Source organism: Zootoca vivipara, chromosome 2 (assembly GCF_963506605.1).
Source record: "Zootoca vivipara chromosome 2, rZooViv1.1, whole genome shotgun sequence".
In the NCBI taxonomy this organism is placed as follows: domain Eukaryota; kingdom Metazoa; phylum Chordata; class Lepidosauria; order Squamata; family Lacertidae; genus Zootoca; species Zootoca vivipara.
Genome location: NC_083277.1, coordinates 64,746,001 through 64,773,021, shown reverse-complemented (window position 1 = coordinate 64,773,021; position 27,021 = coordinate 64,746,001). Strand labels below are relative to the sequence as shown.

The 27,021-nt window shown below is 45.1% G+C and overlaps 1 protein-coding gene across 1 annotated transcript in view; it reads right to left on the bottom strand.

Annotated features, from left to right (window-relative positions):
- ADAMTS2 (ADAM metallopeptidase with thrombospondin type 1 motif 2) overlaps positions 1–27,021 on the bottom strand; it is a 208,881-nt gene that overhangs the window by 111,755 nt on the left and 70,105 nt on the right. The window contains exon 3 of the mRNA XM_035105612.2: positions 4,685–4,838. Within this exon, the coding sequence (XP_034961503.2) occupies positions 4,685–4,838 (154 nt within the window). The remainder of the gene's footprint in view (positions 1–4,684; positions 4,839–27,021) is intronic.

The following is a 27,021-nucleotide window of genomic DNA, read 5'->3' as shown; positions in this document are numbered from 1 at the left end:
CAGCTGAAACTGATCCTACATCAAATCAGGTTGGGCATTGGACACATCTCTAGATCTGCTATAATAACAGTGTCAAGGTCAATGCAGAGGCAAAACACAAAGAAAAACAACCCTTTGCCTTCAAACTGCCTAGCCAAAACATCATAGCAGAAACTCAGATAGCCAAAGTTCACATCTACCAAAGCTGGTAAAAGATAATGGACCACCCTAAAGAGTTCTACCCAGGCTCCTTAAGGTTGCAAAGATCTTCTTCACTGCCACATAGCAGGCAAAATGTTGTGCTCTAATTCATGTTTGGTCAGCTTCAGCTTCATCATTAATATTATTACTACCGGTATTACCATCCATCAGGGAAGCTGAAGAGCATTGAATTCCCCCAACAGACCTGGGTTTAAAGAATATTTTTTATTGCAACAAACCAAAGCTTAGATCTTAATTAAGATCTAATACCAAGAAACTTTACAAATCAACCAAAATTGGTGAGTAAAGATGCAGACTTTGTTGCATAATCAACTTGTGAAAATATACATTTTATAATGGACTCCAGCTTTCTATCCATGCTCTATGATCACCTCTCTTGTGTTTCTTCCCCTTTATTTACAAGCACCCTTTAAAGGGGAGAGCTATCCACTCAAAGTACTTAATGCATAGCAGGTAAAAATGTCATGCCAGGTATGTATATTCACCAAATATGTGAATGCCTCATTATTAATATATGACTGAATGCTCACCATCTATTGCCCAGGCAGAAGTCGATTTTTCTGGAAAACATTTATTCATAGGTGTTGGGGACAAAGTTAAGTTTGCTGAGGTATTAAATTATTATTTATTAAATGGGGAAGAAAGAGCTTTTCAAACAGAGTTTTAACAGCACGCATGAAAGGATAAAAACAAATAAGCAAGCAAGCAGTGAAAGGATCAATCCATCTTGCCATATTATCTGAACTATGAGAATAAAACCCCTGTGATGTATCCAAAGTCTGGTGACAAAACCGCTTCAAAGCTTCTATTTATTTTTTAGGAAAAGAAGCTTCATCAGCCACCTTGGTGGTTAGCAATAGTGACAGCCGTTGGCCTAACAATCCCTTGAGACTCATTTCCTCAGAAGTGCATAACCCTGCTTCTTATTCAGGGGAGCTGAATCACAGCAAAATTCACAATCCATCTCATCCCTGAGAAAGCTCTGTGAATCTGCAAACTGAAATTCAGAGGAGGCAGGAGGAGGAGGAAGAAGAGTGAAGGCAGGAGAAAGACAGATGTATTTATCATACACATACAATACAGGAAGGATACAAAAAAATATTGTCCCTGCTGCCTTACTGAGTGCACAATAAGAGAGCTCTCATTAATCACCAGGGGTACGCACTGAAAGGGAAATATTGACTGGATTTGAGGAAATGTCGGTTTTCTAATGGAACAATTCCTTTTTAAAGGTAACTGGTGGAGTTTCTTCAAATTAGAATGGCCAGCAGCCAGCCCTCTGGCCAATTTATAAGTCATTTCAGGAATTCCCGAGAAATAAACATTTTAAGGAAAACATATGCATTGGTTTCTTTAAAGTAATGTACATACTTTAGAAAAATCAATAGCATTTGTCAGGCCGAGAGACTTTGATGAAAGAGTTATTCGCCTCAAACATCTCTGGGATCTACAGAAAGTTCTCTCAATTTTTATAACTTTGCAGCAACTAGTTTTCCTCCACATGAAAACATGGTGCCATATATTTAAACACCAGATTTAGAAATGATTGCTTAGTGTTGCTGTATATCAAACTATAATGAAATCCATTAACATAGTGGTCACACACATATCAACCGAAAGACAGTGTTGTACCACAAGACAGCGTTGTCCAAAGTTCTATGAGGACTAATCCAATTTGAGTGACAGGCCCTCTCCTTCATTCACTTCAGTTATTCTTCGGGGGAGGGGCCACAGCTGAATGGTAAAGCACAGAATGTCTCAGGTTAATCCCCTCGTGTATCTAGTTTAAAAGGGACCAGGTAGCTGGAGCTATGAAAACCCTCTGACTGACACCTCAGAAACCCACTGCCAACCAGACCCAACAATACTGGGCTAGAGGAACTGACGGTCTAACTTGCTGTAAGCAGTTGCAGACAGTGAGGTGGAGTAGAGCCACCCTCCCAAAACCACTGCAGATTACCTGGACCGTGGTGTGGTTTGGTAGGACAAGGTGGTGCCCCTTTGTGCTCATGCTACTGCACCCACACAGGCCTGATCTCCCTGCTGCCCTGCCCCACACCAGCACCATCCAGCGATGCCAATAGCTAATCAATTGTTCTGGCTGTAAAGTGCCAAAAATAATTACAGCTCTTCATGGCCCCACCAGCAACATATCACTGCAAATCCTCCTTACAAATAATTTCCCACTTTATGCTTCCATATATTGTCACACTGGATACTAATGTATCAATGTTGTGCAAGCACCATTAATAATGGTGCTTGTTGGAACAGGATACTCTAATTTCCCTGGTCCATTAATAAAGTAGTGTTGTGTGAGAAATGCTGGAAATTTTATATCCTTTAGCCTCTTACAATCATTAAACCAAATACAGATTGCCCTGCCAAGATGCATATCCTTTTCTCCTGAAACTCATAAAACATTTTGATTAAAGCTGAAATTATCTCCAGCCTGACACAATCTTGCGCCATCCTATTAGCATATGTTTTCTCCAAGCACATTCCATTTCTTTAAAAGGATAAATCTCTTTTTAAAATTGATGGGAAATGTTCTCTTGATGTGCCTAGTGTTTTGAGGGAGTCCAAATTCTGTGCAACAGATGGAACAGTTTTGTGTATGTACTGTGGAATGTAGGGGCCTGGTAGAATATGGGTCAGAGAATAATGCTCATAGAGATTGCTGCAAATAAGAGTAGCCTACCCCACACTAATATTAGGCTACTATTCTTGAGAGACATTTTCCCAAGTAAGGTGCCTGATGCCTGATGCCCAACCTGAAGGTTGCAACACTGTCTCAGTTGAAATAAAATGAATGGGATAAACCATAAAAGCACAGTGATTAATACAACTACACTACTAAGAATGGGATGCAAAAGACAGCACAAACAAAAAATGAACAATTTGGTTGTCATGGAAAAGGCATAGTTTCGCTCTTTATCACAGAAAAGAGCAAGATTCCTTAACATCTCTTTGGGATTCATCACTACCAGCAAAGTTCTGGTTCCCATGTGCCATGAGTTTAACTATTCATTTACCTGATAATTTCAAGGCCATGGCCATAGTTCAACTAATTTAGCAGGTACAACCACATCAGAAAATATAAACCTCAAAATTCAGGAAATTTGATGACTTTCATTTCACTGCTGGAGTCTGAGCTGGTGGTGAATGACATGGCAGATAGCTCAATGAAAATGTCAACCCTGTGTGATACACCCCCCCTTGAATTTGGTCAACAGTAGGTTTCTAAATGGGTGTTAATTTCAAGTATCTTCAAAATAGGGAAAGCTGCACCCTCTGTCATGTATTTCACTCCTTTTCAGAGCCATGGCTGCCAAGGGGTATTAATCTTGAGTGAATGAAATTTGTCGATTTGGGTAACTACTATTTGCCAAGGAATATTTATTTTAACATCTAAGATTTTAAAAAAGTAGTGCCATAAGGTGTGAACCATATTCAAGCTCTTTTGTTTCAAGGGAAAATATGTGCCAATTAAATATTTTTCCAACACTGAAGTAATCTGTGTAAACACATTATTAACGCAGCAATTTACATCAGAGGAATTTCAGCAACTTAAAATATGTCCCGGTTGGGACCCAGGTGGCGCTGTGGTTAAACCACTGAGCCTAGGGCTTGCTGATCAGAAGGTCAGCGGTTCGAATCCCTGTGACGGGGTGAGCTCCCATTGCTTGGTCCCAGCTCCTGCCAACCTAGCAGTTCGAAAGCACGTCAAAATGCCAGTAGATAAATAGGAACCGCTACAGCGGGAAGGTAAACGGCGTTTCCATGTGCTGCTCTGGTTTGCCAGAAGCGGCTTTGTCATGCTGGCCACATGACCTGGAAGCTGTACGCCGGCTCCCTCGGCCAATAATGCGAGATGTGCGCACAACCCCAGAGTCGGTCACGACTGGACCTAATGGTCAGGGGTCCCTTTACCTTTACCTTTACATGGGCAGCCCAAGCATATGGTCCCGCAGAGGGCTGTGCAATGTATGAACAGCATCCACTGAATAAGGTTGTGCTGGAGGTGATACAAAACACTCAATCAGTGGTGATTCTTGGCCATATATAAGCATCACAGCATCACTGACTGCTACATGAGCATGTGGTAACACGCACAGACCTCAACACCCCTACCCTGCAGTATGCCATACCAGTTTATATCTGCATTTTCCCTTCCAACTGTAAAGGTCTCCACTGCTCAACAGTTTCATGACTAGCCTATGCTGCCTATTTCCAACAATGAAAGGATCAAAAGTCTGTGCAGGAAGATGCTGGTTGCTGCCATACTAATTTAACTTTGACTCATATCCCCCACCCACCCCAGTTCCTGCAAATCTTCCAAACAGTAAAAAGCTGAAACACAGAATAGAGAGAGAAGGAATTTCTCCCATCAAGGACACCAACAGATTAGCAATTATACTGGCCATTGGACGCAGGCTTTTAGATGAGCTTTAAGCATCACTTGTCATTAACATCTCAGCCTTACCTCTATGCTGGATACCTGGGTGCTCACCAGGAAGCTTTTTCTTGGCCGTTGCCCTGCGGTACACCACGTGGGTCCTCCCTTCCTCCTCCTTCTGCTTCCCCTTCTGCAGAGGTTCAATGAAGAACTCGTCCTTGTCTGTGCGAATCATGCCAGCCTGAAGTGACAGGACAAAGATTGAACATTTCAGATTACTGCCCATGCAGCAGCGGACATTTTGAATAAGACTTTACAATATGCTTAAGCACACTTCAGCACTCCCCAGAGAGCAGTTAGGATGCAGAGAGTAAGCAAGGTGAATTCTTTATTAGATGCAACATCAGTGTCTCGGCTCGGCAAGGAAGGACAACGGTGACACATCTGACTGAAGGGATTTCTCCTGGAATCTAATTAACAAGGACTGGGGCCCAAAAATACGGGAGGAGAGGGAGTTGTGATCAGAACACCCCTCCAGTGGAAGAATGCTACCAAATGGAAATGCTGGTAGATGCTCTACCACTAAGTTACAGCCTTGACACCTTTCAAAATACTTTTTTATTTTTTATTTTTTTAAAAAAAAAAACAGAAAATTCAAAAAATTATAAGAACAGGGTAGGGCGACTTTCTGGGGGTGTCCCTGGTAAACATTTCAGGGAGGGTCCCAAGCATCCTTTTGTTGCAAACATGTTTGCGAACAAAATTTGACACAGCTAATTGAGTTCTGCTCTGATGATATATAAGCACCAAGGTAACTGAATTGTAAAGCCCCGTCATGCAACTTCCCAATGTAATTTAGATAGATTCCACATTCAACACAAGAAGAAAGACAACAGGGCAAAACTAGCCAAAATGATTAACAAGCACTGAACTGAGGAGGCAGAGTTTGATTTCATTTATATATTTTTAACTATTAGGGCAAGGAAATGTCAACCTGAACTGTAACTTTGCTTCAGATTTCTGCACCCGATGGTAACCAAGTTTGCAAAACAGTGCATGAATGCTTATCAAATATGGCCTGAAAAGGACTTCCATGTTCAGACAAAAGAAAACCCCAATTGTTTCACATTTAAATCTCAGCAGTGAGACAAAACAATTCAGGATGGGTTCTGTATGATAAGGGCCTTCCAACCTCACCCCAAGTACTTCTGCTGGAGACCTTTTATGATAAGGCACGATAGATATTTTCCTCCCAATGTCAACAAGCAGTTCAAACTGAAAACATGATCCATCCATAGTTGTAGCCCTTTAATTTTAATGGGACCATTAAGGTCACTGCAGCAAATATGGCATGGATGAGGAGGAGAAAGAGGAGGGGGGCTGCCCAGATGAGGGCAACCTACCTGGCAAAAGATTTAGTGTGAAGCACTGCTGAGATGGGGCAGAAAGACTGGCAAGTGAGTAAGTTGCCAACACCCATTTCAGCTGCTGCTTGATTTTACCTACTGAGAAAAGGATATCTATGGGAGGCCATACAAGGGAACAGTGCCAGGGCAGCGGGGCGGCTATACTAAGAATATGGGTGGTATGGCAAAGCAATGCTAACTGCAAAAGCTCATGCAAAGAGCTTGCCCTGAGATTTGATGGCGAGAGATTTGCCAGCGAAAAGTATTTCTACTGTCTTCCTTCCCAAACTGATCAGACTCCCCTCCCCTCTTTTCCAAATATCTGTGCCAAGACTGTCAAGGACTCAGCAGCTTCCTGCAGCAAAGGGATGCTTGAATTGATTGACATCTGCAAAGATTATTTGAAAGAACTAGACTCTATGGGAAGCTTCATGGACTTAACCCCACCAACAATTACGCATGGGTAAATCCCACTGGCTTAACTGAGACTTTTGCATGAGTAATTGGACAGCATTGTCTAATGGGCGCCTATTATGCCCCTTCCCCATTATTCAGGCCTGTATGCCCCCTCAATATACCCACTGTTGAGCCATAAATGTCTACTGGCATCTCCAGGCTCATCAGCTCCGTCAGAGGGGTGGCAACATCAGCATGAGTTCAGTCAGTTGTTTTCCACCCTTTCCATTTTATTTACTGGTACATGCTAGGAATCTATACTTATTATTTCCTGGAGTAGTTTTGTGTATTGGTTTCAAAAGCAGAGCATAATGCTGTTATGGGCTTTAAAATAGCAAAGTAAGTAGAAAGAAATAATGAAACAACTTTAGCCCTCTAGATATACAAACAAAAGCAGGTAGGTCCTGTTGATTTTGTTTTGTTTTGTTTTTGTTATGTACTGAGCGGAATCCTAGAACAATAGGATTCAGAATCAGCGGGAGCTACCCAATCCAACTCCAGGTGGAAGTGAATCCGCAACCTGATTGGCCTGCTGGAGCAGCCAATCAGGCGGCTGGCAGAAGTGAATCTGCTACCTGATTGGCCTGTAGGAGCAGCCAATCAGGCTGCAGGCAGAAGTCAATCCACAATATAATTGGCCCACAGGTGTAGCCCTGAAGTAGCCAATCACGCAAGGCCCATTGTGTAAATAATGTATATAAGCAGATGGTTTTGGGAAAAGAGCGATTCGTCTTCTCTTCTTCTCCTTGATGAATATGAGCTGAATAAAGAGCATGAAATTCACTCTCGACTCCGAGTATATTTCACTGGCGACGAGGATGGGATCCTGCTGAGCTGACCGCCACCACGCACTGCACCGCAGCACCGCCACCTGCTGCACCGCTGCATCGCACCGTGCATCCAGGCTTCAGCTCCAGGACCCAAGGAACCCAGAATGGCAACCGACAGCAGCTTCTTGCCATTCAAACCAGCATCAGGAGACTGGGAAGGGTACGCCGCCCGTTTCAACTTCCTCCTGCAAGCGAAAGAAGTCACCAACGATGCCATGAAGAGGGCGACATTCTTCAGCGTCTGTGGAGAGGAGACGTTTGAAATCGCCCGGGCTCTCCTTGCACCTAGAGATGTCGCTACCGTCTCTTACAAAACAATAATGGAACGGCTGAAGGAGCACTTTTCACCACAGCCCTCGGAGGTAGCTTGCCGAAATGCCTTCTACGCAAAGCGGCAAGCCCCGGGGGAAACCATAACTGGGTTTGTGACCTCCCTCCGCCAAGCCGCCCGGTTATGCAACTTCTCAGAATTGGAGAACATGCTTCGTGACCGCCTCGTCGGTGGCCTGAGGGACGAGATGTTGCAACGACGCCTCTACGCCAAAAAAGACCTCACGTTCCAGATTGCTCTGGAGGAAGCCCTGGCAACCGAAGCCGCCGAGAGGTCAACGCAAGAGGCACCACCGGCCCCGCCATCCCAACCGAGGGTCTACCACGAAGACCTCACCGACGAATCCGAATCTGACAGGGAGGAAGTACACCGAGTACAGCGGCGCACTCAAGCAGCACACACACCACAGCAGCCTCGACGAGAAGGAGGGAACTGTGCAAGCTGCGGGGAGAACCACGAGAGGAGGACCTGTCGTTTCCGCAACGCAGAGTGCAGGCAGTGCAGAACATTGGGACACATCGCCCGGGTGTGTCGGGCTCGACTCACCCGTCGACAAGCATCAGATGACCGACCCAGGAGCCCCAGGTCACACGGCACCATGCACCAAGGCAACTCGACGGAGATCACGGACTACCAGGTATTCCAGTTGCCCCATCCCAGCACAGAGAAAATTTATATAGAGGTACAGATAGAGGGAGCCCCATGCCGCATGGAGCTGGACACGGGTTCAACTCTATCCATAATCTCGGCCCGAACATTAAGGGAACTGTGCCCTAATGGGGGTCCCAAACTAAGGCCGGCCCCATTCACCCTCCGGGACTTCCAGAAACGTAAGGTCCCTACAATGGGGGTGGGGACCTTCAGGGTGCAATATCGAGGGCGAAAGCAACAATTGGACTTGCTGGTAGTTAAGGGCCCCTACGTTAGCTTACTGGGACTGGCATGGTTTGGACCTCTGGGGCTAGCCGTTACAGGGGTGAACCGCACTAGCTTACAAGTGGACGTGGACGCCATATGCAAAGAGTTTCCAGGGGTTTTCGATGGGGCATTGGGACGATATACAGGACCCCCCATTGCCCTACAGCTAGACCCCGCTGTACGACCCATCAGGCACAAGGCCCGCCGGGTCCCGTTCGCCCTGAAACCCCGCATAGACGAGGAATTGGACCGGCTCGTGGAGCAAGGAGTGCTGGAGCCGGTGCCCAACGCCCCCTGGGAAACTCCAATTGTCACACCCGTCAAGCCTAACGGTTCGGTCCGCATCTGTGCAGACTACAAATGCACCATAAACAAGGCTCTCACGGCTCATGCATACCCAGTGCCAGTGGTCAGCCATGTCCTCGCCACCCTGGCTGGGTCAAAAATCTTTGGCAAACTGGACTTGGCCCAAGCGTATCAACAGTTGCCTGTGGACGAAGCCACAGCAGAGGCTCAGACGATTGTGACGCACAGAGGGGCATTCAGAGTAAAGCGGCTGCAATTTGGCGTTAGCGTGGCACCAGGCATATTCCAGAATCTAATGGACTCTCTCCTTAAAGGGATTCCTGGCATCACCCCCTTCTTCGATGATGTACTGATCGCCGGGCCCACACCAGAGGAATTTGAGGACCGCCTCCGCTCCGTCCTGCACCGTTTCCAGACGGCGGGCCTCAAGGTGAAGCGGGAAAAGTGTTTACTGGGAGTGCCGCAGGTGGACTTTCTGGGATTTAAGGTGGACGCAGAAGGGGTCCATCCAACCGGTGACAAGGTACGGGCCATTTGTGAGGCCCCAGCGCCCAAGAGCAAGCCCGAACTTCAGTCATTCTTGGGACTATTGAACTTTTACCATGCCTTCCTTCCCCATAAGGCAGCGGTAGCGGAGCCCCTACACAGACTCCTAGATAAAAGGGCCCCTTGGGTGTGGGGCCAGCGACAAAGGGCCGCATTCCAGGCAGTCAAGGACTTGCTCGTCTCGAACTCGGTCTTGGCACACTTCGACGAGAGGCTGCCAGTGGTGCTGGCATGCGACGCCTCTCCCTATGGCATCGGCGCTGTCCTGGGACACCAACTCCCGGATGGAAGAGAGGTGCCGGTGGCATACTTCTCCCAGACGCTTGCTGCAGCCGAACGAAACTACTCACAGATTGACAAGGAGGGTCTGGCAATCGTGAAGGGCGTAAAAAAATTCCATGATTTCTTGTACGGGCGGCCCTTTACCATAGTGACTGACCACAAGCCGTTGCTTGGCCTGTTTGCCCCCGAGAAGCAGACCCCCCAAGTGTTGTCTCCACGTGTCCTCAGGTGGTCAATTTTCCTTGCCGGCTACCAGTATGCACTAATCCACCGCCCTGGGAAGGCGATGGGCCACGCAGACGCACTCAGCAGGCTACCACTACCAGAAACAGGCCCCGACCCAGCGCCTGCGCAAGAGGTTATGACCCTGGAGCTGCTTCCCGACCGACCCATTCAGGCACAAGAAGTTGCGCACCATTCCACAATAGATAGGGTCATCTCCCGGGTCCTGGACTGGGTGTGGCGAGGATGGCCCAGCTGCAGCCCCGGGCCAGAATTCGCTGGCTACACAAACCGCAAACATGAACTGTCGGCCCACAAGGGGTGCCTGTTATGGGGAAGCAGGGTTGTTGTTCCCCAGCCCCTCCGCAAAAGGGTCCTCACAGCCCTACACGAGACACACCCAGGGGTAGTGAGGATGAAGGCCCTTGCCAGGAGTTATGTGTGGTGGCCGGGGATTGACAGAGAGATAGAGGCCTGGGTCCAACACTGCCAGACCTGCCAAGAATCCCGCCCGGATCCCCCAAGGGCCCCAGTCCAGCCCTGGGAGTCCGCCCGACATCCATGGTCACGCTTGCACGTGGACTTCGCTGGCCCCTTCCAGGGAAAAACATTCTTCATAGTGGTGGATTCCTACACCAAATGGCTGGAGGTCGCACTGGTACCGTCCACTTCTACGGCGGCAGCCATCCGGGTACTACGTAAGCTGTTTGCAACCCACGGGCTCCCTGACACCCTCGTCTCGGACAATGGAACCGCATTCACGTCAGAGGAGTTCCAGACCTTCACAGCGCAGAACGCCATCCGCCACATCCGCTCAGCACCATTCCACCCTGCCACCAATGGCCAAGCGGAGCGCATGGTGCGGACCACCAAGGACAGCCTCCGCCGCATAACACAAGGGGACTGGGAATACCGCCTTGCCGCATTTCTTCTAGCACAGCACAGCACCCCAAGCACAACGATGGGCCGGAGCCCAGCTGAACTACTCATGGGCCGGCGCCTTGCAACTAGACTGGACCGACTTCACCCCGACAGAGCTCAGGATGAGGTAGTGGTGGGGAAAGGCAGGAACCCCCGGACATTTGTGGCCCAGGACCCAGTGTATGCGAAGAATTTTGGGGCAGGCCCAGCATGGGTACCCGCCACAGTCACCAAGGTGACCAGTCCCGTGTCGTACGAGGTACTAACGGAAGGGGGGCAATGTTGGCGCCGCCACTGCGACCAGCTACGGCGACGATTCCCAGGAGGAACCCGGGAGGAGAGCGGGACAGAGGGGTCCCAAGGGGACAGCAGGGCAGTGAGGCCTGTAGAGCGAGAGGGGTGGGCAGGGGAAGCAGAAGCAGTAGGCACAGAGGGGCGCCCCGAGGCTGGAAGGACACCGGAACCAGAGTCACAACCTAGTGGTTCAGTGGCGCCAGACCAGACAGCCCCGGCACAGCCAGCAGCCTCGGAACACGAGCCAGAACCAGAACCCCTGACCAAGGAACACCCCAGGCCACAACGCACACGGAGGCGGCCAGCAGACCTTGGGGACTACGAATGCAACTTCCCAGGCAGGACTGGAACTTAGAGGGGAGGGGTGTTATGTACTGAGCGGAATCCTAGAACAATAGGATTCAGAATCAGCGGGAGCTACCCAATCCAACTCCAGGTGGAAGTGAATCCGCAACCTGATTGGCCTGCTGGAGCAGCCAATCAGGCGGCTGGCAGAAGTGAATCTGCTACCTGATTGGCCTGTAGGAGCAGCCAATCAGGCTGCAGGCAGAAGTCAATCCACAATATAATTGGCCCACAGGTGTAGCCCTGAAGTAGCCAATCACGCAAGGCCCATTGTGTAAATAATGTATATAAGCAGATGGTTTTGGGAAAAGAGCGATTCGTCTTCTCTTCTTCTCCTTGATGAATATGAGCTGAATAAAGAGCATGAAATTCACTCTCGACTCCGAGTATATTTCAGTTTTGTTTTAAAAAAGCTTTGACAAAAAAGACCGTTATTTGTTACCCAGGGGTATGTGACACTCGTTTGGAAAATAAAATGCAGTTTGTTTGGGTTGAATGCAGTTGGTTACTGGAGGAGAGAGGTAACCATATGCTATACTGAAGAGGCTATGCATTCATTCGCAAAGGTGAAATAACTGTGGAATAATCCAAAGGTGTGCTGTATTAAAAATAAAATAAAATACACCACTTATTTTTTGATTAGTTGACTTCAAGACCAAGGAGTTTTTATCACCCTGCATGGGTTAATTAGCTGCCCAAAGCCCGGATATCTGTGCTATCAATGACTGTTTCTTAGAAATAGTTCCCTGCCCACCTACAGCTGTGAATACAGCCATTTCAGAGATGTTCACCAATCTGCTGCGGTCCCAATTGTGCCTATGAAACGAATATTTATGCTCTAATTATCACTGTAAGTTTCTCAACTCATTGACATTGCACCTTACAATTTTCTCCTTTATATATCTGCCACATATGTTTTGTGGCTTGAGACCAAAAAAAGCATGTGCCACCATGCATGTATTAAGTCTTCAAAGGTGTCACAAGACTCTTATGTTGTTTTCTCTTGGTAATTATCCGTAAGACTGGTGAAAGTGCCCTGTTTTTGGTGTCACTTCTGCCCAAAGCCTTGTTTCTCTCCCAAATGTGCCTTACTGATGCCCATCACTTTTATTCCTAGGACATGCATAATTGTATGTATAAACCATTAAATAAACTGCAACAATGAAAGCCAATGGGGCCACTGGATCTTAAGGAAGTATGGGGCAGCAACAGTGAGCAGTAACAACAGACAGCTCAGACTGAAACACATACTTGGTACAATCTCTGCTCCACAATTCAATAAACACAGCATTTCCACAAATCCTTTTCTCGTTCTCCCACAAATCTTTCATCTTTCATCAGAATCAGAGCACAAAAAAATCAACCTTCAAGCATGGCTGGCTGTTTTTTAAATTTTAATCTTGAACTGAAGGAACTTGAGTCTGAACCCCAGCTTTTTCTCACATGCTTGAGAGGAGCGTTGTCAATGACATCACATCAGCAATTTGCAGAGGGACTCAAGATAGAGCTTGAACACAGATAGGAAAACACTGGTTTTCTCTTCATTTCTGTTTATTGTCCTTATATGCCTGAGTCCTTTGCCAGTTCCACTCATCCTTCTCAATTAACATGGTAACTTAATTTAAATATATAGTTTGCTGAACTATGGGGCACTGGTTCGTGTGTGTGTGGTCTTTTAAGGCTATATGTCAGAGTCCTGCATTGCTTTATTTTCCCATTTCTGCACCCGGAACCACTGCAAGAAATTCTAGATTTTTTAGAAGATGACAAGGGAATTAAGATTATATGTGTGCACCACACACATCCTATGCTTCTCACCATTTATCAACTAAGGCCAAGAAACAGCACCATGACCCACCTCACAGTGCAATTCTCCAAGCTGGATTAATGTTTTTTGATGCAGGAAAACACACCTTGTGGTGCAGCTAGGTTTTACATTATGACAAGTGGCATAACAGGTGTGACAAGCACATTGGCACAGCAGAGAAGGTGTTGGCTATTGTGGGAATGCCGCCTTGCCTATGATGAATTCTTTCCTTCACTGCTTCCATACTTGTCCCAGGGTTTTTTTTTACCAAGAATGATGTCTGAAAAGCACCTAGATTAAATATCACTGCTGCTCATTATAAAGTTATAGCAATTTCCTTGCAATGACTAGATGACTAAAACAGAGAAGCCACATTCTGTTTTCAGCACTAGCAAGGTAATGTTCAGCAAAGATTCAACAAAATCACTGGAGTGCTTCTGGAATAGTTCCATGAGACTGAAATCGGCATCAGGCCTTGGAAACATTAAAATTCCAGCTGCTGAAATAAAGGAATAAGACAGCTCAGAAATATCTGAAAATACTACTGCTCCTTGTGTTTTCTTCTGGCTGTATCAAGACCTGTAATTAAATAAGGGTGCAGAGAGTGTTCATGAATATGTCTCCAGTGGTCAAAACTGCATCAAGGATGTTATACTTTTTGGCTCTGTTTCTACTTCATGCTAATTTATCTTTCTTTATTGGCTTACTTTTTTCTAACTTACTGTCCAGTTCAAAGTAAGGCAAGATAAAAATCAATAGTTATTTGGTGTTAATGGGCTTTTATTGGCAAATAGGATTTCAAATATTTCATTTATTGTATTTGGTTCAGATTAATTTTTTATTATTATTATTTCATACATTTGAGTGTCATGTAGGATCATACCCATCAATGTCTCTGTCAAATTGAGGTGCTGTGTTCATTAGTCACAGCCTGACAGCAAAACAGGTGTTTTTTTAGGCTGTAAGTATTAAGTCATTCACTTCAATAATCTGTGCTGAACCTCTGAAGTTATCAATTGAGAGGAACTGTATAGTGTCATATAATCCTGGTTTCCAGGATACTGATGAAAGTGAATGGAGCATGGAGCAGACGTTTCTAAACTGGGATCCACATTAGTTAATACAATTACAAACCATACAGCATCTAGCACAGAACATTACAATTACTACAACAGATAGAAGAAAAATTAAGTGGTCCCCCAAAGCCCTCAGTCATTTTCAAGTGGTCCCTTGGGGGGGGGGAGGTTGGGAACCACTGATGCAACATATTTGAGGAAACTATATGTGAACAGCTCTCTTCCCCCCCCCCCCCAACGTGGTTTTGGTGTTGGGTTGCAGTATTGATCACCAATGCAATGCATGTCAAAGGGAAGTATAAAAGCTCCCCCAAAGATTTTAGATTCGCCAGTGGCCTTTACAAGCCAAATAGTCCAAGGCTATGTACCCATTCCCATTTACTCTGCATACAGTGCACCCCACCGCTGGTTTGGGAAAGTAGTGTACACAAGACACGTGTCACAATCCATATCTATCCCATCATCTCTTATGCAATATTGTGTTTTGATGCATTTTCCTCCAAACCAGCTTCGATCCACATTGAACATTAGCACAACTAAGCTGCATTTAAATCTGGTAATGTGTACATGGCCTAAATCTGCAAACCTACTTCTCTAAACTAAATTGACCTACCGATATTAGCCCAAGGGAAGCATTTCTTCCCGTTTTCAACTAGGGCAAATCCCCTTTCCTGACTTTAACATATTCCCCCTTTTCCTGGGTCATTTCCACTGCTGTAATCAACCACATTAAAAAACCACAGTAAACAGGGTGTGGGTGGGGTGTGGGTGATATATCAGCCCCTTCGAATGCTACCAATTCCTCTTGAATTCACTTGGCTTTCTTTAAACATTTAATTTGCTGGTGTGTTTGGAATTGACAGCAATCTCCAGTTTTGCAGCTTGAGGTCCTACCGCTAATTAAATGTCTCCTCTGGCTGAACAGCCAGCAAGTGCCTTAATTGTCTCCTCATTCACATTCACATCACAGCTTCATGTTCTAGACCCGTAATGAAGGAAGCCTGCACAGCTTCTACAGCTGCTTCTCAAACGCTCTGGAGTTCAGTCCCATCCTGTAGCCCCGGTTTTAATTAACGTTCGTTTCCTGCCCATTAGGATGAACATATGTACTGTCCATTCTCACTACATAAGCAGAGTCGTACCTCTTCTTTTTTAAAACATGCAGCGAGGCAAAGAATGACATGTGCCTTCACTTGCATCTGATGTTAGGGTGGATGAGAAAACCTAACAGGATCGACTTATGTACAGTATGGAAAAATTATACAAAATACTACTGTAAACTCCTACAAATGCTGACCTATATGCAAGAATAAAGCTAGTCTTTGACTTCTATTAGCATGACTGTAGTCAACCAGGAACTACCTGTGGATGTGAATAGGAGAACTCAGAGTAGACACAGCTGGGGACACTGACAGTGAGCAAAAGACCTCTTAAGGCCTTGGGATGAATTCTGCTGAAATGAATTGGGCATGCATTTGCACAACTCAATTTGAGGATCAGGCCTCCAAGTTCTTACACGTTAAGGAGCTATGACTCCAGGCCCTACAAACTCCATGGTCTCTGTGACTCGGAATCAAGTCTAGGGAGCAACTGTGAGCTTGTTTCTACATAACATGTATTGATCCCTGGGCAGCTGCTGTGACGTCAGCATCCTGGCAGAACCCACAATATATACCGTATATTCCGGCGTATAAGAAGACTGGGCATATAAGACGACCCCCAACTTTTCCAATTAAAATATAGAGTTTGGGATATACTTGCTGTATAAGAAATACGACCTGGCGTATAAGACAACCCCTGACTTTTGAGAAGATTTTCCTGGGTTAAAAAGTAGTCTTATACGCAGGAATATACAGTACCTGCCCTCGGTCCCCATTTAATGCATAAGCTACTTGGTTAGCATGCAGTCCGATACTGTGAGTGTGTCATAGTTTTGAGGTGTTAGCAGCATGGTGTGGATGTATATGGGGTAAAGGGTCAATCCCTTTTTATGCATGGGCTTCACAGACAATTACTCTGGGTGAATAGTTTACCAAGTGTTTATCTGAGGAACAATGACAGCAAATTCAGATAAACTGGAGTGGGGGGGGGGGTGCAGTTGGAACTACCGTAGTAATCTCTTAAAACTCATCCCCTCTACCCTCTTCCATCTGACAATATTCCAACACACACATCCTCTCCAAACTGTTGCTCCATGCTCTCCCTCCAACTTCCCCCTCCCGCTTAGGGCCTGAACATTCCCTACTCCAAGCAATCCTCTCCTCCCTCCAACCACAAAGCCGAAACATGGATCATTGTGTGCACATGTTTATCTCCCGTGTGTCAGTGGCATTTATTCCCAAGGCTAAGGCTGAAACCTGTACAAGATTTCCCCTCCAGCCTGACAATATTGGCTTAAAAATTATGAGCATGATAGCATCTTTCTTTCTCTATACAGATTTCTAGAGCCAAAGAAATACCAAATAAACTGTGCAGAATGGAAAACCCATTTCCCCTCCCCTTCTTTAAAGTAACAGAAGCACTGAGAAAGGATTGTAAAGCTTTTGAACCTTCTGCCACATTCTTGCTGGATGTTAGCACTACCCTGAAGCTATAATATTTATATAGCCTCCAGTTGGGAGGGGGGAGGTGGAGAGGAAGTTTTAAACTCAAGCGATGCGTTTCTTGTATTTCATTTAAAATTCTATCAGCAGACTATTTTCAAGCTTCTTCTTTTTTTAATGCATGTTTACACTTGTACAAAGTCCCATTAGGACTGGGAAAGAAAATGTTAAAAATATTATAAAAATATTTCCCAGGGTAACATTGCATTGATCTATTAGTCTGCTTTCTACATTAAGCACAGGGCAACCCTGAGCAAATGAAGTGAGGTGATTTATGTTAGGCTACGTCTTATGAAAATTTTACTTTTAGCAGCAATACAGTTTTGAAAGGATAGCCCGGTAGCTTGCAATCCAAGCCTCAGAGTGCTCTGCCAGCACAAGCCTCGCAGACTATTGGGCTGTTAGTCGCCTGACAATAATTCATGCTCGGTAAATAATAATGACAGCAGGACTAGACTTTGAAAGCACATGTGGGCCATAAGACTCCATAGTTAATAGATGTAGGGGTCAGCTTACCTTCCAGCCAAAAATTCTCAACTCTGAATTGAGGAAACCCAAACCCTGCAGAAATAATGAGTTATGAAAACTAAGGACACTATCTATTCCCATGGCTCTCAGGCACACGCATGCAAGCACACACGCACACGCACACATCATAGCACACCAGTGGGTCTTCACAGGGCAAAGTGAGGTATGCATGCATAGGTATGTCTGCCAGCACAGCAAGGTGTTGTTCTTTTTTTCCTTTTCTCCCCCCCCTACACACCCCTTAAACCTGTTCCAAGGGTTTCCCCCCACACACACCCTCCAGAGCAGATTTAGAGCACCTGATGAGCGTGTTCAGGGGCAGGAGAGGGGGGAAGTCCTCTTGTGTCAGTGGACCTTGTCCAGGGCATGCGGCAATTCAGCCAAATCCTGCCCCAAAATAATAAAATATATTGTTGTTGTTTAGTCGTTTAGGATACAATAAAACAGCAAAAGTTTCAATAAAAAACAGTTCAAATTCCTACATATCATTTATCCAACAAAAATCATTTATACGTCCCTTTCCTCGCCAGCAGTTTGCCTCACAAGGTACTCCAATGGATGGCTGGAAAATCATATGGGAGATACACACAGGCTTCCTGACCATCTGTGTAAGTTATTTTGCACAACTTTCTTTGTGTTAAAGATTCAAGCTTTTGATCAATACAGGTTGGGTATATGTTGTCTGTGGAATAGCAGCCAAGAGGAGTAATAGAAAGAGGTGCTATATACCAACCCTCCATGCCCTGATCACTGAAAGGGCTCCCATTTTCCCCCAAAAAAATTTCCAAAGGCAACCCAATACATTTCCAAACTCTCCTCATCAACTAAAAGGGCAGCAGTAGAGGGTTGAGAAAGCAGAGATTGATGAGTCAATGGTTATACGTGCTTCAATGTATGTGTTTGTGCACAGAATGGCAACTGGCAGCTGAAAGAGAGCCAATATCCAACATTTGCAATATGAGCAAAGCCAGCAAGGAATGTTTGTGGTATCTTGAAGACTAGCAGATTTACTACGCCGCATGTCTTTAAGCCAAAGGACACTTTGCAAGGAGTCTCTCCTGCCTGACCTGATACTCTCGCAAAGGCCTACTGGAAGCAGATAGTTGGCTTTTCATGTGCTCTTCACCACCTACCAACTTGAAAAGGAGTCTTGCTATTTCACTCTAAAAACAAAACATTGTGTAACTTAACATTATTTTAGTAACTGCACGTATACCACATGATCACACTGCCATCTTCACCACATCTTGGAGGCTCCTAGTCCCATGCAACCAAGGGTAGGCAAACAGTACAAATGGACACAAGATGGCCCAGGGCCACTGGGCTCCCGCCACACAGCACACAATGGTCCTGTGGCTCACCGTGACTGTTTCTTTGTACCCTGCTCATGCCTTGAAACTGACAGCACCATTAAAATATTGAAATACAGCCTAATGATATGAAGAGTACAAATTCTATAATCAATCTGGTGCATTCCAATTTGATACTTAAAACCAATAAAACAGCAGTGGCCAGCAGGAACCAGGGGGTGGTGGGGGGGGCGGCTCAGTATGAGCTGTCTGATGGAGACAAGAGGGGTGGCCAGGCAGCAGTGCTGAGCAGACCTCCAGGCCCACATGCCTGACTCTGCCAACACCACCAGTTTTGGATGGAAGTGTGTCAGGGATGAAGTCTGCATGATTATGATGGCAGGACTGGTGGTTCAGGCACCACCACCTTGGGATGGCAACTTATCTGCCAATTAGTAAGCAGCTGGAAGTTGTGGAGAGGTTTTTCCAGCCATCACACACATCGAGGGCAGCTTACCAACAGAAAACATGGCAGGTGGGGCTGGTGCCACCTACTTTCCAGCAAGAAAGCTGCTTGTCCAACAGTAAAAGCAATATCTACTATATCAAAAGCAATATCTACTATATAAAAGGGACCCAGGTGGCGCTGTGGGCTAAACCACTGAGCCTAGGGCTTGCTGATCAGAAGGTCGGCGGTTCGAATCCCTGTGACGGGGTGAGGTCCCGTTGCTCGGTCCCAGCTCTAGCAGTTCGAAAGCACGTCAAAATGCAAGTAGATAAATAGGAACCGCTACAGCAGGAAGGTAAACGGCGTTTCCATGTGCTGCTCTGGTTTGCCAGAAGCGGCTTTGTCATGCTGGCCACATGACCTGGAAGCTGTACGCCGGCTCCCTCGGCCAATAATGCGAGATATAGTAAATTTACCTTTACTATATAAAAACTTCACATGACTTCAAAAAAACCAGTATCATTGGTAAATGCTGCTGCAGAGTAACATAGATGTTACTGTGATGTTTCCTCAGAGGGCTGCAGCCAAATAATTCTGACCAACCTCCCCATCACCTCATGGACCATAGCAGAGGTATATGCTAGATAACTTGCCATGTTCCTATACTGTCCGAGGACTTCTACCAGACACATTGGATTGGTGTGAGTTTCTATCGTCAAGTATAAAAAGTGTTGCGTCCCAGAGCCTGTAGTACGTTAGATATGAATTAGCCCTGGCAGATTCCTTTTACCACAAATGGAGGTTAATCAGTCTAAGCAGCTGTTCTGGGTTCTCGTGTGCAGTGTTGGCACAGCACACTAATTAATTCATGGCCGTCGTTTCCTCTCAGGGCAGCTTCACCCAGCTTGTTACAGAGGTCACTGGCTACAGAATCGGGACTGCCAAGAGTTAAACAGCAGGTTTTACATTTCACAGAAAATGGAAGGTGTGAAACAAGGAGCTTTCCGCAAAAAGAAAAAAAGGAAGGAAGAAAAAAGTGCAGCTTGGCAGCCCACAAGCACATGCAGGTACTGAATGTTAAAGGGGGAAAGAATGATTAAAGAACTGGTGAGAGTGAAAAACGATAAATGTGATAGATCAAGGACCCACAGCTTGATTACTATTGTTGCAAGCTGGGCATAATAATTGCAATTCTGCAAAACAGTATTCTCAATCTTAATCGGAGAATTCTGGAGAAACAGTGCAAAAAAAATAAATCAAGTACATAAATTTGTTCTTATTAAGATCCTAGGGAGTTGAATTTATCCAATTTCAATGTAAGTCATTACTGCAAAAAAGGGGGTGGGGGAGAATAGGGCTCAAGCACAGGGGAGGGGGGGGAATCTGCCCTTAGCAGTAAAAATAATAATACTGTATATGCATGCCTGTAGCTTTGTGAAGTACACAGGATTTACAAATAAACGCTGGTTTAATTATTCACCACAGAGTTTCTATAATACTTAGTGTTCAGATATTTTGAAGGATATCAAACAGGTGAAGCCCAAACTGAATTATGGATACTGGGGGAGACTGATGTGAATGAATTTAAGCAGCGACAGTAAGGGAAACAGATTCAATTCTATGGACTTTGAAGACACTCGAACTCAGGACGAAATGGAAAAACGTGCTAAGAGGAAGGCACGCTTGGCAAATCCACACCATGATCAACTCCCACCCAGAAACCTATGTCTCCACTGTGGAAGGACGTGTGGATCCAGAATTGGCCTCCACAGTCACTTATGGACTCACTGTTAAGACCATGTTCATGGAGGTGTGGCAATATTGCCCCTTTAAGAAAGGTTTATGGGAATGGGTTAGAACCTCAGAAATAATGAGCTTACATGCAGCTGTCCTCCTTTAAGGCCAGTGTCACAAGGCAATTGGGTGGAAGTTCCCATAAAAAATGGATTGGTGGGAGCTCTCGGCAGCTAGCCAAGCCGAGGTCAGCATCTATTTGGGCATCTTGTTCCGTTGCTCAGCCTACTGAGATTTAAGTGTAAGCATTTATGTTAATTAGCTGGATAAGTTAGTGTTTGTTGTTTTCTTCAGAGCTCTTTTAAACTGTGTAATTATTTGGAGTTTTTCCTCTCTTGTAGAGTTTTGTTTTAGTAAAGTCTGTGTATGGTTTTATAAAAACCATAAAACCTGAGTTCCTGAATCCTTTAATTTTGACCACGCTTTTCGCAGCAAGGGTCATCCACCACAGGTGACGATCTTACTTGGCTACAAGTGATCTTCAAAGAAGAAAGAAGGAGGGAAGAAGTGGCAGGTGGAGTGGGGGCAATGAGTGCAGCTCAGTCTTCTCTTCCCATGTTGGGTAACACATGTAGGTGGACCAAACAGGGTTTAATTGGTGGTAGTGCCGCCACTCTAGTAATCTGTACTGGATGGGGTATTTTCTCACTGGAATTCTTCAAGAATAGAGGCTGGGAGTGTTGAGGGTGCAATAGCCTCTGGATTTCCTGCATCAAGCAGAACTAGATTGTCTACAAGGTCTACAGCTGCCCAGAGTGGCTGAGGAAACCCAGCCAGATGGGTGGGATATAAATATTATTATTATTATTATTATTATTATTATTATTATTATTATTATTACAACCCCCTCCAACTATAAGATTGTAAGAGACTCTGAAAACGAAGGAAAGGTTAGAAACAATCACATAAAGAAGCTTTATGAGGACCATGTGCCATCTTTCAATGGTTATATTAGCGTTATCTAAGTACTGCTCCCGCCAAGGTCAGCGTTTGCCTCCTCACTGGATTTGCTTAAGAGACACTCCATTACACAAAAAATCAAACCCAGCACCCAAAGAAAAAAACCCAGATTTCCAGGTTCTATTTCTGTGGATCTGCACTGCCTGCTCTCCTCCAGAGCAGCTTCTTCCCAGATGCTCTAACGTTGCAGCTAATGATGCAAAATATTCTTAAACAAAAAACAAAAAACAAGAACCCCAGCCCTTTCATTTCAGCACGCAGGCTTCCCATTTCCACATTGTTCCTTCAACATACCATCTGTGCTATGGCAACAGTAATGAGAAGAGTTCTGACACTTCAGGCAGAACTGGCGAAACAAAAGCACACAGAAGGAAGGTCCAGCAGCATCTAGAGACTGGGGGCAAGAATATGATAGGCAAGGAGAGTGACAAACAAGGGAAACAGACTGAAATGCTTCCGAAAGGAGAGAGGTGAAAAGTGAATGTTAATAACAGAAATAGTTCACAGAGAGGAAAGATACCAGTAGCTGTGCTAAATTGTAGTGGCTGAGAGGCAAAACGGCTGCAGCGCCTAGGCCGTGTCCAGAACAGCATTCTTTCCATATTTAATTCATTTTCTTCCTTGCTGTGCCATTCCTTACCTACAGCTTTCCCATTCACATGTGTGCACTTCTTCTAGAATTGCAAGATTTTACTTTTTGAATATGCTTTATGCATCATTGCAGCCGATACGTTATATGCAGAGGCCGTGCAAGTTGTCTCAAGAGGACTGGCACAAATGTTGAGAGCAGAAGCTGGGCATGGTCTTCCCAGACAGGGAATAGTAGCAATAATTGCTTCCAAGGACAAATGTCTGGGGTCAGCTGGGTTCTACACGAAGCGCAGATGTAGGGCATCAGGAAAAAGCCAGTCAATAGCTCAAGAATCCATTGTGAACTGTACCAATGCAAGAGTTTCTCCCAATGCAATAGCAGCTTGAAAGGGGGGCCTTTTTCGGGACATGATAAAGCCAGAAATGACTAAATTGTTCTTTCCCATCTCCTGAAGTCCCAATGTTGCCCAGGCTGTTGCTATTAACATTTTTTAAAGCATGCATATTAATTGATTTATGCAAATAGCAGCAGTTCTAATATTGTCCCGAGAGGGAAGACAGGAGAAGACAAGTACAGGAAGTGGAGATAGGAAGCTTAGGGCAAGGAGTTTGTGGGTGCTGGGGAACCAGCAAAGTAACTTGTTGCTGAAGCAATACACTATAGGCTGCTGAGTATTTATAACTAGCAGGTATCAGTTGCAGCAGATCACCTGCCTTGGAGGTGGATCCATGTGAAGTGTCACTGCATCAGACAGCCCTGGATCAAGTGTGCAGGGAAGGTAGAATGGGAGATCACCCGGCCACTTGCCAAAGCAAAGCTCTCACTTCCAAACCTTGTCACCCTGACATCCGGTAAATTAGATGCAGAATGCAGACAAGCACTCCCACTTGCATAACGGATCATGAAGCACTGTCATTCTGAAATTAACCAAGTACTCTGGTTAATTGGAAAGCAAAATTCATCATCTGTCTAAGAGAAGCTGAAATGGTCCATAGCTGCAATGGTATAAAATTCATTGTAAAAACAATAGTCAACCAATGAAGGAACAAGTCTTGGACAAAGTGAGGGTGGTTTGCAGAGACCTGCTCTCTCCTTCATGCTAATATCAATGCCCAAATGGGGCTTATCTTCCACCCTGATCTTACTCTCCATCACGGATGGGAGGCCTGCTGCCTTTCACCAGATATTGAGAGACTCCAACTCCCATTTGCCTGTGTCAGCATGGTCAGTGGTATGGGGCGGTGGGAACTGTAGCCCAACATAAGGCATCACATGTAGTGTCTTTTTGGCATGGCGTTTTCAAACAATATAGTGTGACATTACGGATTAAATGTGTCCCCACCCTTGTAAAGTAATCTCTTTGGACTCTACCAGCTGTTTCACTTGTCAAAGAGCAAGATTTATGGCTCAAGCAAGCCTTAGTGGCAAAAAGTGCATATCAAAACATTAGGGAAGGGGGGGGAAACAACAAGCAAGAATATGAACCCAGATTCCCCCAGTCTGATTCTGGTACCCTTATCCCACTCCCATGCACTACATTGTCTTTTGACTGAGGAAACAGCCACTTCATGACAGAAATAAAGTTGCAGGACCCTGGTGGTAAGCATAAGCAGAAATCTTATGTCTAATGTCTATTTTTTCCAATATGTCTAATGTCATCTTTTCCATCGCAGGAGCAGTTCCATCACTAATTCTGAATCTGCCATAAAGACGCCAGTTAGTGAAGGGTTTTGAAACAGAGCTATAAACATTTGATCCAGATTGACTATGAGCATGCTTGTTCCAGGTGTGCTTATCCAAAAGCCGCCTCGTGGACTTCAGTATTTTCAACAATGTGGTTTGGAGCACTTAGGGAAAGTATGCATTTCCAGAGGCCACGCAGACATCTGCCCAGCAGCTTGCGGAACCAAATCCTGACGTCAGTACAAGAAAAAAGGACAAGAAAGGAAATGGTCCAAAGGAAATATTATGACACAGATGCAAAATATCTCGTCCTCCAGAAAGTATGGTGGCATTAAATGCTCGAAGGCAAAGCTTCTTTAATGCTGGTTTGCTTCACATGATCTGAATCAGTCATGTGTGGAACATGCTTGGGAAAACCACCATCTATAAAAGCAGGAAAAAGTTGTTTCTGAAATTATCCCGAACAATATAGGTTTCCCTCACTTCCACCAAGCACAGAAAAGTTCCAGGAGCAGCAGTGATTGAAGATTTGGGTTCCTATTGGGGAAGCTGGCATTGTGGGCCCAAGGCGCAGTGGAGCTGTGGGCAGCGAGCCCAAGGCGAGATCGCAGTAGACACAAGACAAGCATTTGGGATTTAAATGCTGGAAAGAAGCACCCCCACCCTGGTTCCCTTTAAAGGGATACCCTGATTCCCTGGACAAGCAGGATTCCAACTGCACTGTCCAACCAGACTAAGGCTCCAACCCAATCCTTTATCCGCCATCAAGCTGTGGTGATTGATATGAGGCAGGCAAAAACCCCAGATGTGCCCAATTAGTCTGGAGGCAAACGCCTCCCTGGCCCCAAATATGGCGATCAAAGACTTCCATGGAGACAAGTATCTTCACAAAGTAGCTTACACACAAAATAAACAACCAATAACAAATAAAACAAAAACAGTATTCAAAACTTTAAAACACCTCACATCCTCAAAATAGCCAGCACATGAACAACCATCAGCCCAGCACTTGTTATTGTGTTTTTTATTTTGTTACTTCCATGATACAGTGGTACCTTGGGTTTTGAATGTCTCGGAGGTCGAATGTTTTGGTTTTCGAACGCTGAAACCCCAGAAGTAACTACTTTGGTTTTCTGAAGTCGAATGTGCCATGCGGCTTCTGTATTGAGTTTTCTGTAAGTAAATGCTTCTGTAAATGCTTTGGTTTTCGAAAGTTTCAGAAGTCGAACGGTCTTCCGTAATGGATAACGTTCGAAAACCGAGGTACCACTGTACTTGTTATATCTTTGTCTGGGATCATTTGGTGTAGGGTGAGCTATAAAAACGAAGAATGCATGGATGAAATCAGCGCAAAATAGAAAGACAACTCCACCATGCCACAGTCACAGCAGTGATTAGTCTTCAGAGCTGACTTAAAAACTTATAGGGATGGAGCATGTCTAATCTCATGAGGGATGGAATTCCACAAGTGTGGGGTCACTGCTGAGGAGGCCGGCTGAATTTAAGAAACATGGCTAAGTTAGGCCCATTAATTTCAGTGGATCTACTCCGAGTAAAACTCAGTTAAATACCACCCTGTGGGTGGAGAGAGGTTGGCAGAAGTGAGTTTACAGTATATAAAACTTAACTGGGAGAAGAAGCCTGAACAAGCATTTGGAAACACAGAAATCAGCCAGTCTTGCAAACACACAAACGCTCCATATATATATAAATATACACAGACACACAAAGAAAATAGTCTATATTTAGTTAATGGCAAACATATGAAAATGAATTTTTCCAAATTTGTCATGCACTCTTCAGCCCTCTCTCTTCCCTTGGACAAAGAACAGGCAGCTCCACCCTGGATTATATTAGATCCTTCCTACAGAATAACAAAGAGGGTGCAAAGAGCAACCTCTTAAGTTCCTCCTCTCCTTCTCCTCCTGGGAATTGGAGCAAGTATACTCCAGCTCATCCATATGGCTGGATATTTGCTGTACTTGTATGCCAACCCTTTTCTCCTTTTCTCCTTGAGTCAAGTTTTAAAAAGCCATCTATAGTTCTCCAAAGAAACAGTGCAGCCTGAGGAAGAGACACAGGAAACCTCAAGCACTGCAGGTGCCATAGGGGATTCCTCCACAAGGTTTTGTATTTTACATTTTAACACTCTGGCTTACTATTCTCGTTATTTGGGAGCTGCTTGGTATCAGTCAGCAATGCTTTTTCTCATTTATTTATATTTTCTCATATTCCCTTGAGCTGTACATTTATATTTTCCATTGTAACCAACCTGTACGGTGGGTAGGTAGGATTCAATATTCCTTTATATGGCTGCAGACAAAACTTGCTTTCATCACGCTAAGTGTTTAGGAGACAGCTTCTCTTTAGCAGGCAAAGTCAGCTTTAAAAATGTCCTAATGGCACATGTGTTCCAGGTTCAGCCTGCAACTGAGCACAGGTCCCTGGATTGGGTTTTGAGAAACTCAAGCACATTAAATCCTCATGCACAGTGATTGTTTTCCCTAGCACCCGCAACTTGCAAACATTTGCCTCTGCCTATAAAAATTAGGGTGTTTGCAAAAAGTTGCAGGGTGGGGACTTTCTCTTCAGTGTTCCTCTTCTAAAATGAGAAAGAGCAACACTGGCTGATAACCAGCAGATCCCAAATAACATGAATACTAAGCCTCCCTAAACATTATTTCTATTTCTGCAAACCTTAGAGTTCCCAAAGGATTGCTGGTACCTCTGGTGCCATTTTGGCTGCCAAAGCACTGGCACTTGAAAAAACGAGTTCACTATTATTAT